The 16807-nt window shown below is 39.6% G+C and overlaps 1 protein-coding gene across 3 annotated transcripts in view; it reads right to left on the bottom strand.

Annotated features, from left to right (window-relative positions):
- The window catches only part of emilin3b (elastin microfibril interfacer 3b), a 39104-nt gene that overhangs the window by 2516 nt on the left and 19781 nt on the right, over window positions 1–16807 (bottom strand). Inside the window, exons 1-6 of one of the 3 annotated variants that reach the window (XM_019350241.2) lie at window positions 16520–16569; window positions 14007–14516; window positions 2972–3094; window positions 1833–2113; window positions 1295–1641; window positions 804–1154 (exon numbers count right to left, since the gene is read on the bottom strand). In XM_019350241.2, the coding sequence (XP_019205786.1) occupies window positions 804–1154; window positions 1295–1641; window positions 1833–2113; window positions 2972–3094; window positions 14007–14191 (1287 nt within the window). In that variant the 5' untranslated portion in view covers window positions 14192–14516; window positions 16520–16569. Of the gene's footprint in view, window positions 1–803; window positions 1155–1294; window positions 1642–1832; window positions 2114–2971; window positions 3095–14006; window positions 14517–14635; window positions 14708–16519; window positions 16570–16807 lie in introns of those variants that run through there. The other 2 variants (XM_003438880.2, XM_005448812.4) reach the window with 2 other exon arrangements.

Genomic DNA, 16807 nt, shown 5'->3' with positions numbered 1-16807 from the left:
TGTCCTGTCTTCATCCATGGCTGCCCCTCCCTGAGCCTGGTTCTGCCAAAGATTTCTTCCTGTTAAAAGGAAGTTTTTCCTTCCCACTGTCACCAGGTGCTTACTCATAGTGGATCAACTGATTGTTGGGGTTTTCTCTTTATAATTGTTGGGTCTTTACCTTACAATATAAAGCATCTTCAGGCAACTGTTGTTTAAGTACGGGAGTGTTTGCTTTCCTGTGCACCGCAGCTTCAAATTAATATAACTACGGAAGAGGATTAGGGCCACTGGAAAAGAAAGGGGCACGTCTTTTTTTTCCTTCTTTGCTTCTGAGAAAAAATTCAGAACCTTTTTTCTTTAATCTCAAAATTCTGAGAAAAAAGTCAGAATTTTGAGAAAAAATAATTCTGAGAAAAAAGTTCTGACTTTAATCTCAGAATTCGGACTTTTTTCTCAGAATTATTTTTTCTCAGAATTCTGACTTTTTATCAGAATTCTGACTTTTTTTTATCAGAATTCTGGAAAAGAAGAAAAAAAGATGTCCCCACTTTTTTTTCGGTGGCCCTAATCCTCTTCCGTAATATAGCAGACTGGTGTTTTGGGAAATTTTTATTTGAGCGTCAAAATTTGAATAATGCAATAAGGTTTCAGCAACTGTCAGGAGATAAAGCTTAGCCTAAAGATTTGGAAAACAAAAACTTTTCAATTTCATTTGTATGCGTAAAGAACCAGAATTATTCAGGATTTCCATTAATAAGCAGATTACTGATTACAGCTTATTGCTGTTAGGTGGGGTTGTAATATAACAATATATGTCATACCTGTCCGCAGCAGCTCTCAGTGAGCGTTAGACCCTGAATCTGAGCTTGCAAAGATCCCAACTCCTCCCTGAGTCCAGTTTCTCTGCCATCCAGAGATTGCTGCATCTGTTGCTGGCCATCCATGTGCTCCCTGTGGCACTCCCTCTGCACCTCCCCGATCTTCTGATCACAGTGCTTCTCGAGGTTCGTCAGACGGCGCTCAAAGCCATCCAGGATCTCAGCCCTTATACCTGCCAGCTTGATATCTAAGAGTTCATCCAGAAGAGAACTGGTGTCAGGGCCAGGGATGGGCCTGCCTATAGCTCCTTCCAACAGCTTCTTCAGCTGGCCATCATGACCCAAGACCATCCCCTAAAGATGAACAGAAGTCAGATCAAAAACAAAACTTAATATTTATTGAAGGAATAAAAAAAGAAATGAGGCCTTATTTGTTTCAACTATGCAAAAAAAATGTATCAAATGATCTATCAGCAGGCATTATGGCGCAGTACCTGAATCTCCTCTAGAATATGAGTCTTGGCCCGCAGCTCATCCCTAACTTCTGTCACTCTCCCTGCTAAATCACCAAATCCAGTAAAGCTTCCTGCCCCATCCAACCCATCATGAGTCCCATCTGGGATCAGCCCAAATCCCACAGGAGAGTCAGGCACACGAGGTTTGTTCGGCAGCAAGGACACCAGAATTTTATTGGTGTCTTCCCGGAGTGATGTGCGTAGTCGGTCCTCAAGGCCAGTCACCACCCCATTAAGAGTGTCTAGACCCTGGGTAAGGCGACGCAGGTCCTCTTCGATGCGGTCCAAGCGCTCACCAGTTACACCTGAAATGCCATATTTGTTGCCTGTATTTTGAAGGGAAATCACAGAAAAGGGAATGTTTTAGAGACATTCGTAAATATGTCAAATATGAGGGGAATAAGTGGTTTCAATTACAGAATAATGCGCAAACATCCAAAAACATTGCAGAGTTAATGACAGTCGTTAATTTAATACTCCAAGATTTTACAATAAACCAGTTGGAGCCTCTTCTCACCATTTGTCTTTCCTGTGGGTATACCCGGGAAGGGTTTGCCTGGCTCCAGCTGGCCTCCTCCAGGCTTATGCTCAATAGGAGGTCTAGGGCCATGGGGGAAGCCCTTCACACTTGGGCGATGGGGAATAGCTGCACCCTTGAAAGGTGGCATTGCGATATCTGGTTGCGACGTGGGTCCATCGTAACAGTTTTCTCCAGAATAGCCGGGACAACATTTCCACTCGAGCTCGGTCACTGTTTTAAAACCAACCTTGTATTTTGGCTTGTAGAATGTCCTATACCTGAAAGAAATATGATATAAATGTTCTTACAATAAGTGATTAAGCAAATGTTACAAGTGAAATATATCAGGTTTTACTGTTAGAAGTACTTTTGTTTTCACCAATCATGAGCACAAATACAGGATGGAAAGATGGCGCTGAGCAGAGATAACAGGATTTGGTTGTTCACTATGAGATTAAACAGGGATTAGAGGAAGATTAAGAGATTAAGATAATCGTGGTGTAAATGATGGCATCAGGGGATTAGACCTGGGTTAGCACCCAACTACATTGTTATTTAGTTTAAGCTGAATTTTCTATCCAATGTGAATCAGTCTCTCTTTATACACACACACACACACGGAAAATCCCGTCTTGTTCCCATTGTGTGAAGTCTTTCGAATGGTATATGAAGAGAAACTGACTAGACAACACTTTGAGAGCAGATAGCAGAAAGGTACATCTGCCTAAGAACAAGTTAAAGCCAAGTTAAAATGTTTTTTTCTTACTTTCTCATGTTTTCAACAAATAATAAGAAAACAGAACAACAGCTTTCCAGAATTCTTAATAAATAAAAAACAGATCTTAATCATTTTCATGCACAGAGACAGAATTGGTAACACAGATGTCCCTGCATTTTATTTTATTTAGCAAAATAAATAACAAGTTATCAGCAGTATCACAGATGTGCATTAATAAGGGTAATATATAAGTGAACACTAGAGGGCAGTATTGATGTGGAGTATGTTCTACATTGTGCTGCAGTTTGCCAAATATAAAGAAAGAACAACACATTTAAACATCACTACCAAACTCCTAAGACGCAGACTGAAGTGTAAAACATCTGCAGCATTGTATTACTTCGTTTGATTGACTCACATCACAACAGGACATTTCTGACCCCAGATACACTTGGTGGTATACTCAGCCTTCACGTAGGTTGCCACTCCATCCTGCATGATGCATGTGATGTTTCTCTGAACCACATAGGCGCAGTAGTTTCTGTGGGGAGAGCAGAGGGATGTTACAACAATAAGACAATAAGATGTCAACAGCCCCTGTCTTGCTCTGTGTCCGTCAAACTGACGTGTGTTAAAGTAAAACCTATTTAGATTTTGTTGAACAGCAACCAAAGTACTATAACTGACCGTGAATTTACAAATGTGGTTCAGCAGCAGCACTATTAATTCAACAGGGCAATATACAGTAGACTTAAATGGCTAAAACATTAGCCACTTTAAAATACAGAACATGCCAGAAAAAGTAAAGCTGTAACTGCAAACTCTCAGTGTATTGAAGTTAAGAAGACTCTGTTTTATTGTGCATAATTAAAACTGTTGGAGTGTAACAGGCAAAATGTAACAGAAAGCTATTTCTTCCATCAAAAGTGTTGAAAGTGATGAAAATGCTTCATAAAACCTTCTGTAAGATATTATTGACCCTGTGTTTTAATCTTTGCTTTGTTGTGTTTAATCTTTTACAGCTCATTCTTCTTTTGGATTATGAATAAGCCCGTGTTGTTATGTTTTTCTCTTTTTATTGGCACTCTAATAAAAAAAATTGAGTTTGCTTTTGATCTAGCTGATAGATGTTAATAAAAGATCTTATAAATCAAAGATAGCTTTTCATTGAGGAGCTACAGCTGCAGATGGACTGAGTAAGGATTCCTTTGCTCTTTCTCAAATTGTATTTTTTTTTTTTTTTAATTTTGACATTTTAAATGGATTGTTTAATTACTAGTATTCCCAATTACTTTCAGATGCAGCATACTACAAATACCCAGGCGGTGAGTTGTGTTTCAGTTGTGTGTGGAATCATAGATTGTATATAAATGTATATATGAGGTGGCCACTTTGGCAACACCCCTTGGTTAGTGAAGTCCTGCTGCAAAGGCTTAAAGTGAGCTTGGTTGTTGTTGCCAAGTTGTTGTATTGGAACAGGATGATACGAGTGAGGAGCAGCTCTGACTGAAAAGCTGAGGGATGCTGCACACTCATCAATCAGTGAAGTGCAATTGCAAAATGGACTTCAGTTTACAAAAACGGCATCTTTTATATTCATTAAGACGAAAATAGCAAGTGAGGCCTTAAACTCATCCAGAAAGGGTTTACTGATGTGGATAAGGAAGTTGAAGAGTCACTTTCCAATGGACTTCCACACAAATGGAAGTCTTATTGAAACTACAGGAATTGCCCACTGGTGGAAGCAAGTGCTCAAACATTTCAACACAAGCTCCTTTATTCAAAAACTATTTTAAATACATGCGGTGTTGGTGTCAGCCTAATGTAACCATGAGGTATAATGTTAGTTACATTACCCTAGCTTAAGCTTTATATAACACTGGAAATATTTTAGCCCATAGCTGATTTTTTGTCTGCAGTGCAAATTCTCTCGAAAAAAATTGTAACGTGTATTTCTGGCAAACGCTTTCACAGCTGTAGCGGCAAATTCCACATGTTGTATTTGCTGTGCCATGTGTAATTTTTTCCTGTGCTTGTGAGTGTCCTTCTTTAGCGTGTAAAGATACGTGAACATTTGTACATATATACTGCCCCTCTCAGTGCTGGAAGAATTGCAGTCTCAGTACATACACTGCTTACAGTATCTATGGTACTAAAAGACCAAGTACCTTAGGAGTCCCAAGCTACTGTAAGTATAGTTTCTGGTGACATCCCTCACCCTCATTGGTCAATAATTTGGGAATGTAGTGGACGAGGAGAGACCACCCATGAATTTTTACCCAGCAGGAGGAAGATATGCAGTCAGCATCAAAGACTGTACCAGAGCTAGGTAGTTCGCTAAGAATGGCAGATTTTGTGAATGTAATGTGTCGTGGTGTTGTTTGATGTTTAGTTTGTGTTTTTCACATGCGTTACAAGTTGCAAATATATGCAAATGCACCGTGTCATGTTCAATTTCAGACAATGCTAGTCCAGTCCTGCCAGAAAACCATGCAAATAAGTATATTGTACAGCCTACATAGTGTACTTTATGTAAGTATACTAAGAAAACTGAAAGTCCTTTAAGCTTGGTTTGCTTCTTTTAGTTACTTAGGGTAGCTGAGCACCAAAAACATTCATGGAGACTGTTTTCAATCCTGGAAGTGCTCAGATGTGCACTAACTTCACTGTAACAACTTTGAGCAGTTGTTGCATCACACTGAACTTTCCCTGTCCCACTCGCTCTCACTCTTCATAGCCAGTGCAGCTATAGCAACTGCTAAATGTTCCCCTGGCCTCTGTGCAACACAGGAAATGATGATCTGCTCTCTTTAGGCTCACATGTGAAGCATTTCTTACATTCAGAGGGGAGCATTTAGCAACACATGCGGCACTTAGCATTGCTCCACAGCTGTTTCAGGACTAATAGAAGTGTTCGGAGCAGCAGGGAGGGACACGGGGGCCGAGGCGGGTCTACATGCCAAGTTAACAGGTTCAGAGGGCTAACAGAGAGGGAGCCTGTTAGAATGTGTGAGAAACCACTGCGCCGCTGTGTCCTTCTGCAAATGTGTTGACAGTGTTTTCAGCGTGTGTGTGTATGTGTGTGTCACCACTCTCCCTGTGTTGACATATGTTAATAGCAGTAGAAGGTAAAGGGCAAAAGTTAGAATGACAGAGCTCCTTTCATACCAGCCTGACAACCTGCTGCAGGTCATGGGTTGTTAAGGAAGTGGCAGTTACGACCTTAACTGATGTGGTATGATGGGAGTTCTTTAAGTACTTATAACTCACGCATGCAGTTTACTACTTGGTGCAAATGATTTTCTTAGCATAACAAAAAAGGGGAACTGACTGGAATAATGTATTAGGTCACTGAAATAAGAAATGCAAGCTTAATTTGACAACACAAATGATGCTGCATCATCTTTTCTGGCAAGTTTTTTTTTTTTTTTCAAAAGCTGGACTCCTGTAACATTTCTGTTGTTCTTAATAATTTGCTTTTGTGCTGTTTTTCTTCTCCCTCCCCACCTGCAGGCTCTTTTCTTTACCAGGCCAGAGGGACTTTTAAACTGATCACTCCCTGTGCTGTCATCTGCTGTTCGCAGTGAGATTTATTGCAGAGAATACACAGAGTTTTTGGCACCAAAGTAAATGACTTTAAAAAAAAAAAGAGGGAGAGAGAGAGAGAAGTAAGCAGTTACAAATGTGTTTGTCAAAGTCACATGAAGATTTTGATAAAGATTCCTGCAGTATAGAAAAGGTATAGATACTGTCAACCTAAATATTTCAGCACTATAGTGAATGGCTTCAGTATATTATGTGATATAAATCCAACTTAATGCCTTTAGTTTTCTCATCTTATGTGTTCAAAGAGCTTCAAAACTTGTCTCTGTGTAGCTCTTAAAAGCTGATAGTTGCTGATAGATAGATGTCAAACTCATTTTACATTGTGGACCACATACAGCCCATTTTGATCTATAGTTGTCCCGACCAGTGAAACTACATGATAAATATGTAAAATTGCAGAAAAGGTTATTTTACTATCCTGTAATTATAATATATTTTTGTTAATTTACTGTGGACTCACTAATAGTGGGGACAAAGGAACTTTCCTGTCATTAAAATTGTTTATCTGTTAATTACTTTGGAGTAGAATGAATGGGTTGGTTAGTCTTTATCAGTAGGAAAAACTGTAAAACTTATGAACATATAGTTAAAAGTTTAAAATCTATGCAGTCTTTCACATTATCTCAAGCTGTCCAGTGGGCTGAATTTCACTCTTCGCTGGGCCTGGTTTGGTCCCCAGGCCTTCTGTTTAAAACCCCTGATATAGAGAATAGTAAGTGTGTGACCATTTTCACAGCTGTGAGATGTAACCCACAGACTTCACACAATGGCGAAAAGTGCAGCAATCCAGATGTACATGAGGGGGGAAAAATGGTTCCCTGTCCACAGTTTTCTGTTTCTGCTTCACATTTTTTTTGTCATTTTTCTGTCAGTGTCATTTCAGTCTATGAGTGATATTTAATCCTCACTGTCTTGCATACAAGGGGGGTTTCTGGCTTTGTGAAACTCAGAGTTGAGTGCTGATATAAATCCCGTCCCTTTGCGCTGCGCTGTCGGTCAGGTCAGCAGCAGGTCGCCTTTGCTGTGTGAAAACCTGTTTTTACAAGACGAATGTTAAGTTTCAGCTTGAAAGCCTGAAAGCAATAAAATAGTCAGCTGTAGAGACAATGACACATACTCACGTGTGCAGATTTTATAGACACATAATCAAGCAATAAAGACCTTGGGTTATATCTCACATCCACAGAGACCACTCAACTCTGCAAAAAGAAGACTACACAAACTTTATTCCAAAAATATGAACTCTCGATGTGGAAGTGGTCATATATGAGCAGGAGCACTGGCTTTAGTATTTGTTATTACTCCAGCCACTTCCAGCAGCTGCAGAGTAGGTGAGAACTTTGTTTGGGCTGCTTTTGTGTGTGGGAGGATGTCCAGCTGTGAGAAGGCTGTTAATCTGGACACTTTGGGGGAAAAAAATGAGAAGTCCTGATGTGTATGATATGAGATCAGAGAGCTATAGACAGAACAGTGAAAAGGTGAGAGAGGAGTGATAGCCTATTCTGAGCTTTTTCCATACCTCATCTGTCAGCCAGTGTGGTACAAGGTCACTGCTGTTAAAAAGTATAAATACTTTCTGGTGTGTTTGTTTTAGAGCTTGTGGGGGACAGATGAGAAGGGTCGGCTGCCCATAAAGTACCACACAGTACAAGTCACCTAGGTCAAGTCGAGTTTATTTAAAGCTTATAGTTAAAAGCAAATAGCACTTCCAAACATACAACACACCTGATCATAATATAGAGTAGAGGTGAAACTGCAGTTAGACACCATGGTGGCTCTAACACTGTAAAGCCTGAAACATTAAATAATTGCCAGAAAATTAATATATATATTTTTAAAACGTGAGTTTATTGAAAGTTATGACAAATTGAAAAAAAAGTCATTAATAATAAATTTGTTTTTAATTTGTATAATTTTGCTACATCCAGTATTTTTGTGTAATTTATTGCTCAAACATTTGTTGTGAAAAAAATCACACAGATGAAGTAGAGGTCTCAAAAACTCAGGTTACAGGGTTAATAAATGTATATTAGTAAATAACCTATTGGCCAGTACTATTTACTGCAGTGATGAGTTGGTGAGGCTGACACATTGGCACAGGGAAGTCATGCCTCTAAATGCACGATCTCTGAAAAGACAAGAGGTCTACTGTATGTAAGAAATGATTGACTACACACTAGTACAGTTTCCTATTTTATTTTGTAAATGTGAAAATTCTGCACCTTCTCCCATCAATTTACACTGAATTACTCTTAAAAACTCTGGAAAAAGGAAGATTCCCAGACATGATGAGACAAAAACTGAAATATTTAGCCAGAACTTAGAGCCTGGTGAACTCCAGACCCTGCCACAGTGAAGCATGGTAGTGGTATCATCATGCTCTGAGGCTGTTTCGCAGCAGGAGTGACATGGTGACTGGCTCAAGTTGAGGCAATGTCTCTGAAGATAGTGCACACAACCCGAGACTGAGACATGTGTTCAACATGACAATGAAAGAAAGCTTAACAGCACAACAATGCTGGGTGGTTTCTGGATGTCTATGATTGTCCTTAAATTCCTCAAAAAAAAATCAAACCCTCAACAGCATTTCTGGAGAAACATGCAGCTAGCTTGTTTGCATGTGTTTGAAACAATTTCATAGAAAAAGGGGAAGAACCTGCCCAATTCCAGATGTGCAAAGCCCGTAGAGACTTATGCAAGAAGGCCTGGGTTCCCAAAGGAGATATACTAAGTTTCAGTTTCAGTTTTTGAAAATTCTCAGGGTATGTTTTTACTTTGTTGGTAAGGCGGAATAAATGGATATCAATGACACAGTAATCACTTTTTGGATGAATGAAAATGTTGATCTTCCAAATAATCTCTTTATTTTGGTAATAGTCATTTAACTTCACTTACTTAGTGCTAAATATTTTTTTTTGTGTGTTATATGAAACTAACCATTGATGTTTTTCAAAAGAAAACAAAAAGAAGGCAGGGAAACACCCCAAACTGATCGTCTCCACACATTCACTGAACCACCCAATCCCCACTGAATACACAAACTGAATTTGTTTATTAAACTATGTTATGTGTCTCCAGGCCTAATCTGACCTTGAAGTCTTCCTTTTCAATCAGTATGAAAATCTCCATTCACCACGACAGGAAAACTGCACTTTCATTTGTTTTTCTTGTCTCTCTCCCTCTTCCTTACTCCAAGTATTGTCTGTTTTTATGTCACTGGAGTATGGCATTTGTGACTGCTGGTCTGGTCCCACTGTAAATGTTTGAAGTATAACGTTTCAGCCTTAAAATCCTTTCATAGCCTCCCAAGAGAAAAGCAGAATTCCCATCTCAAATTCACATGTGGAATGTGTTTGGAAAGTATTGTTGTGGCTACACCTCCACAGTTTGATGGGCCTGAACAAATCACCTCTCATTCACCCTTTCCTATAAATCTTCCTATAACTTCAGGTTATGTTTAATTAGTCATATCAGTGTTTCTCTTGCTGTGTTGTACGTTTCCCCTCTCCCTCATTCTATATATCACAAAGCTCCTCTGCCTTGCCTCATCATGTCAGGCTCTTTACTTTTCCCTATACTGCCTCAGTTGTTTTGACATGTGGCACTAAAGGGCTTACCTCCCTCATTACTAACCACACTCTCACCTGTAGGAACTCCTGACTGCTTGACCCGAGTCCATTGCTTTTGGGTCCGACAGATTTATGAAGAGTGGAATGGATAAAGAAAAAAAAATATGATCTTTAATAGGACCATTGGTCTAACTCCAAGGCCCATCTCTTTTGATATATGCTTTTAATGAAGCCTATTTCCAGCCAACTGGCAGGTCTTGAAATTCCCATGGTCCAGGGATTATTAAAACTGTGCTTATGCCTAATGATTAGAGGTAAAGGCATGCTACTCCCAGCTTTAAGACCAAAGGGATCACTTTGTCATTCGCAGACAGGGTCAGCTCCAAGCCAGCTCTAGTCATCATAGCTTAAACTCAAGTGACTACACGTGCTTACATTTTGGAAATTAAGCTGTTAAAAGCAACAACGTAAGCTTGTGTACATGTAGATGTACTGAAAAAATAACTTTATTATCCTCAGGCATTTTCCAAAGTACATAATCTACTTTGAATAAGCTCTCTGTGCTTCTGAAAAGAACATTTTCAAACAGAATTATTAGATTTACAAAGCAAAGGGGGTATTGTGTATGCAATAAGAGTGAAATAGTGTCAGTGTGATACTTTATTTAGCTGTACACATAGGCCTGATGCACTGAAGAGACCAGAATATCAGTCATATGTAACCTGCAACACAAATCTCTTCACAGGCAAATAAAAATAGAAATATTCTCTTTTTATTCAGCGGCTTTTATGAGAAGATCTTTTGATCTGTGTATTAACCAAGTATGAAGGTAAGAGTCACAGGTTATCAGCCAGACTTAGCATAAAGACTGAAAACAAGAGACACAGCAAGTGTAACTCTCTCCAAAGAGAACTCCTATAGCTGGACTTATTCCATTTATTAATTCACCTTCTGCCCTATTTTTCCTGCAAATTTCTATTACATGTAAATTATAAAATGCAAAAAACAAAACAAAAAACAGACTGCATTCTTACCAAAATGATAATCTTTTCATAACCAGGACGTTTTTATGCCTAAATCTGCTGACTAAAAACAAAAGTGAACAATAACTTTACTTTTTGTTGTAAATGTCTTTTAGTCTTAAAAGTTAAAGCACACCTGTACATGCCAGCTGTGGCTCATTGGAAGACTTTTGCATAAAAATAACAAAGCACTGAAATGTAGATGCTTTACTTTAACGATGTAAGTTCTCAGTTACACTTTGCTTGGGATAATTATTTGGAAATTCGCACCAGAATCAACACCCTATCCAATTAACTATAAACTGAATCATAATCCAACCTTGTTTCATACCTTTAATATTTTATTACAGCAGCTTTTAAAAAGCAACTAATCTTTTTCTCTGTTCTTACATAAACCTGAGTACTTTTGCAGATGGATTTTAAAAGAAAAGTGTCAGGTAGCTTGGGAGTTTGCTGCACGGTCTTTTTGACCCTTAGCAGGAGACTGGCTCCATTCTTGCTCTCCACTGGACATTCAACATAAACGTACAACAGCAACCTCTAACCTTTAACCTCTGCTAACTTATTGACCTTTCCCCCTTGATCTCTGTCCCATACATCAAAGAAAAAGCCCTCAGATATGTCTCTAATCTGATTGGTAAAGACATGTGCCATCTCCCAGGGTGCTATTTGATTTATCCAATACCCATTTCCCAGTGATGACTATGTATGACTCTTGGCACCTGTTCAGTGGTTATATGTTGCTGTGTAACTGAAAAGCGATGTGTGAAAAATAGTCATTGTTTTGCTAATCCTAATCTTAAAGAACTTCCAAAATACTCAAAAAGCGATTTCTTTCAATTATTTTTGCCTCTTTCCCAGACCTTTCGTCAAAAACATAAATCATGAAATCTGAACTTCCTGAGCCACAGTTTAACCTTTGGAAGAAAATTAGCTTCTTTGCAATAGAGCTGTGACAGGTACAGTACTGTAACTGTCTAAGATGTCACAGTCACCCACTGGGGGGCCATATATTTTTCTTACAGAAGCAAGTGGTTGCACTGAATGAAGGAATGACTGTGAAATCAAATCACTTGCTTTGCTGCCAAAATACAGACAATAATTCAACATGAAGACAAAAAGTCTGGGGTGTTCCAACAGCTGAGAATTTTCTAAGTCTCGTACTAAAAATCCAGTGAGGTTTTGTCCATGTGAGTGTAGTCAAGTTAGAAAGAGGAGTTAGACTTTACATGCTGTAAAAGCGCTCCAGTGAAGTCCTTTAGTCACACTTAAATAGGCATTCATACACACAATCACACACAATCACGCACACATCATAACGTGTTATTTTAAAGTGTCTATTTCCATTGACCAGTCAGGCTGACAACAACTGAGCTCATATGTCTGTAGTGGTGGTCTGACAGCAACACATCTCCAGAGGCTACTGTGTCCAAGATGTGCCTGCAGCTCTTATATAAAACTATAGTTTTATATAAAACTACCAGTTACCAGCAACAAGCAGTTCCTGACTGTTGCTGGTTGATTATGTCTGGCTAATCAACTAATCTTGTTGTGTAAGCCTGGAAATCTGGCACGATGGCCTGTATAAAAATAAATAAACCTCTTTGGCAATGCTGTCAAAAAGTAAAGGAAAGTATAAAGGCCACTGTTATACATAGCAACCATGCTGTGGATAAGAACTCTTATAGCCTGAATAAAAAAATTAAAGTGCATACATTAAATTATTATAAAAACAGCATTGGCTTACTATTTAGTAAGCCAATTCAGGTTTGGCAGTTTAAGATTCAGCTCCGTGTGACTCCAAAAATATCATATTTAGAGATGTTGTGTTGCCAATTCTCTGAAATCGCAAACTGTTCAGAGTTTTAGGGCACGTGAATGTCGGTGAGTAAATACCTCCAAAAACACAAGATGAATGTCCATTAGAAACAATTTATACAGATGAAGTCCAGTTCTTACAATATAAAACTGTACAAAATATATGGGGTGCAAGGGTCTGATTGTATAGATGTATTTCTGCAAGAGTCGTGTTAAGTAAGAAAAAAGTAGCATGTACTGCAGCATGCACTTAGTTACTTTTCTCTTTGAGTTATTTTAGTTAGCCAATTAGGTCAGTTTTTTAAGTGGTAATTTTATAATTGCTGGGGCAAATTCAATATTCAGATAAATTGAATAGTGAGCAAAATGTAAGGGGATAAAAGGAATACATTCAGTTTTATAGTTAAGTGAGAGGGTTAAAGGTGTAGACTTAATATGGACACTGCAGTCAGGTTGAGGGATGCTGAACAGTTTGTTGGGTGGAGGTGAGCGTACATGGCAGACTAAGTGGGGCTGGGCAATCAGCAGTCTTCTGTGGCGGTTTGAGTGAAGCAGCAGGTAGCTGGGGAGCTGTCCAAAAGCATAAATGCTCTTGTGGGAAGCCAAGCAAAAGAGAAGGGGAGGAGGAAGAGGGAGGAAAAACCAAAAGAGCCCTGCAGGCCAAACATCAGGCATCAGGCAAAATATATCCACAAGGTTATGTTTCATCTCAGAACTTCATGACTTTCAATAGTGTTCTTAACTTACTGTTACTCTTCTCTGTGTATGTGTGTTGATCAGCTTTACAGTATCTCTTGAATGTATTTCTCATGCAGTGATTAAAAGCAGATGAACACCCCTCACCTTTGTGTTAAATCTGGAAAAGGTAAATATTTTTCTACTTAACTCAGGATAAGTTCATTTGAAATCAGTTTCTAGTGACTGGAGGCCAGTTGTGCCACTCCCTCCTGGCAGTGTGTGCCCAGCTGTACCATAAGTCTTGCCTCTAATTGAGCCCCCCCGCCCCCCACCCCTTTACCACACACACATACAGTGACTGTGAGGAATCAATACCCTTGTCATCAACTCTGCACCCCCTCGCTGCACCATAATGACAGTCATGATGGCTTTGTTTTCACTGTTGCTTCGTTGTTGCACTATAGTGTTTATCCCCAGCCACAGATGGTTTTAGGTGTGAACCACAGAAAAGAGGATGATTTTAAGTAAGACAGAAACAGAGCGTCAATTCAGGGATCTGTTACCAAGCTGATTCCATAACTAAAAACATATTTCTGCAACTCACTGGTGACATGGGTTTCTCGAGGGAAATACAGTATTAGGTGGGTCCTGCTTGAACTCCAGCTACTTGGAATGATTTCAGAATTCAATACCCTGCACCTTGGAAACACAAATAAAACATGCATTTGTTCCTGTTATGTGTCCAAGGAGGAGAACTTACTTGTGACGGGTCATGGGCTTGTTTGGTGAGTGGTGAGGGTTGAGTCCAGCCTTGTAGAGGTTGTATCTGTTTCCATAGAAAGGGTTGACATGGCCTCCATAGAAAGTCCCTTTACTGTGGACAACAGAGAGGAACACTCCTAGGAGAAAGACCTGTGCTATTAGCTGGTACAACTTGGTCCCCATTTTGTTTTTCTAGCTCTTTTCCAAGGCTATTCCAGAGTCTCAAAAATTCAACTGTCAGGTGAGGAGAGGGGTTCAGAAGTGGTAGTCTCAAGTTCCTCTGGGTGTTGTGTTGCTCCTTGGCACATGGAAAGTCTTGTTTTCTTTAGTGGGCCCTGGAGGAGGCATGCAGTCCAAACAGCTCTAGCATCAGCAGCATCTTGTCCTGTACACCTTCAGGTTGCTCACTCACAAAAATCTGAGCATGCAAGACGGAGCAGGGGGAAAACTGATGAGACTGAAAAGGGAGGGGGAAGGGAGAGGGGAAGGAAAACAACACAAAGGTGTGCTGGAGGAGGGGAAAGAAGAAAGATGAGAGCAAGAGAGAGGAAAGAAAAAAGGGAAGAGAGTGTCAGTCTGTCTGTTGGAAAGTTTCAGCTCCATATACACAAATGCAGTGTAGGAAACCTGGTGCCGAGGCTCGACCTTCTAAGTAATCTGCTCTCTGCACGAGTGAGGGTGTGTGTGCAAGAAGCAATGTGCTGCTCTTGCTGCCTGTGAAGGGGCAGGCAGATAGACAGCCTATATTTGCATATCCCACCCCAACTCCAGCCCGGTGGCTCGCACAAAGAGGGGGACTGACTGATATCACTTGATGTGTCGCTCTTCTTTCTCTCTCTATTGCACCATCACAAAAATACAAAGTTATACATGAAGATATTTCACTTCAAAGCAGACTCAGATAAACAACAAAAAAAGCTGCTGTCTTATTCTGTTTGAACTTTTTTCACCCCGCACCCCCCATCACGCATTTTTAATTGTTGTCTATTCAGTCCCTGAAAGATTTTATTTCTTTACCCTGTTCTTTTCTTTCTCCATCTGCTCTGGGAGCGGCTGTACATCAAAGCATAGCCCCAGTATGCAGTGCCATGTGCGTGGCTATGGCTGCAGCCAGCTAAGACGCTGTAGATCTGGACACAATGGACCTCCTCCTTGCTTCACTGCGGTCAGTCATTAAATATCCCAGCCACAGCTTCAGTTGAGATTCACGTCCCAGCCCCCCACTTATGTCTTACTGCACATAAATGCCTCCTGCGTCTCTAAAGAGTATTTCCTGGGATTTAGTCGAATCAGTTCAGTTTCTATGATAAGTGAGAGCGATTGTCTGCATTCATTTTTTCGTGAGTTGTAAAGATTTACATTACATAAACCTTTAGTAAAAGGAGACTAGCTTGTGCTAAACTTAATTCAATAAAAAATAAGCACTTTTGAGCTTTTTGATGGCAGCAGCATGTATTCAAAAAAGGCTGGAAAATTGGTACTAAAAAGAAACACCTGGAGGAACATTTTGCAACATTTTTTCCAACTAATTAGGTAAACTAACAGCAGGTAAGCAACATTACTGTCCCTATAGAATTGGTGGCTTACACATATGGAAAGGCACCATCAATGCTGAAAGGTGTATACAAGTTTAGGACCAACACATGCTCCCTTGCAGACATCTTTTTCATGGAATGCTTGAAAAAGACACAACACAATGCTAAATCACATACTGCATCTATTACTACAGCATGGCTTCTTAGAAGCAGAGTCCGGCTGTTGAATGATCTTCCTGCAGTCCAGATCTTTCACCAAATGAAAACATTTGTTACATCATGAAATGAAAAATATGAGAAGGAAGATCCAGCACTGTTGAGCAGCTAGAATCCTGGATCTGACAAGAATGGGACAATATTCCTAAAAGTCAAACAGCTGGTCTCCTCAATTCCCAGACTCTTAAAGGACATAACGATGCTATATAGTGGCAAACATGGCCTGTTACAACTTATTTGAGATGTGTTGCTGCCATGAAATTGAAAAAGAGCAAGTATTTTTCTAAAATGGTACAGTTTCTCAGTTTAAACATTTGACACATTCTCTATGTTCCGTTGTGAATAAAATATGGATTTATGAAATTTGCAGATCATTACATTCTGTTTTTATTTCCATTTTACACAGCATCCCAACTTTTTCGGAACTAGGTTTATAAATGAATTTTTTTTCATGTTTCTCTCCGAGTAGTCCCAGACACATTGTAAGAAGACACTAAAACCAGAATGTTGTCATTTTTAGAGTTAGTATCCAGTTTATATAAATCCTGAAGGACCAAACATTACACAGCACTCAGCTGTTACAGAGACGGAATCCAAGATGGATCTAACTTAAGGAGAAGTTTGCCAGAAATAGGCAGTAATCCTGGGATATAACGGTGTCTTTATGTTCCAGAAGGGTCACAGAGGATTAGCATAATACACTAGAGAGATGCACAGAGCATTCTCAGTAGCTGGTAGAGGAACTTGGTGACTTTCATACCTTGCTTAATTGGTCACAGCTATTTTTGGCGGGGGTATAAACTCTGGCATGGACATGCTGCCAGTATATCTCTTGGCTCCATCCCAGTTTTCAGGTTTTCTTAATCCTCATGTTATTGATAAGAGCACATTTATATGCATGTGCAGCTCATTTTTAAAGTTTAGAAGCCAGACTTGGAGGAAGAAGCTGCTGTTTGAATTGACCTCTTTGTTTGGAGGGTTGGTTTGCAGTTCCCTTCTCACCTGTGTGTGGACTTTGCACCGCTTAGGCTACTCTATTTAGTCTTCA

The sequence above is a fragment of the Oreochromis niloticus genome, linkage group LG20 (assembly GCF_001858045.2).
Source record: "Oreochromis niloticus isolate F11D_XX linkage group LG20, O_niloticus_UMD_NMBU, whole genome shotgun sequence".
Classification (NCBI taxonomy): domain Eukaryota; kingdom Metazoa; phylum Chordata; class Actinopteri; order Cichliformes; family Cichlidae; genus Oreochromis; species Oreochromis niloticus.
This window is presented reverse-complemented; position numbering and strand designations above follow the sequence as displayed.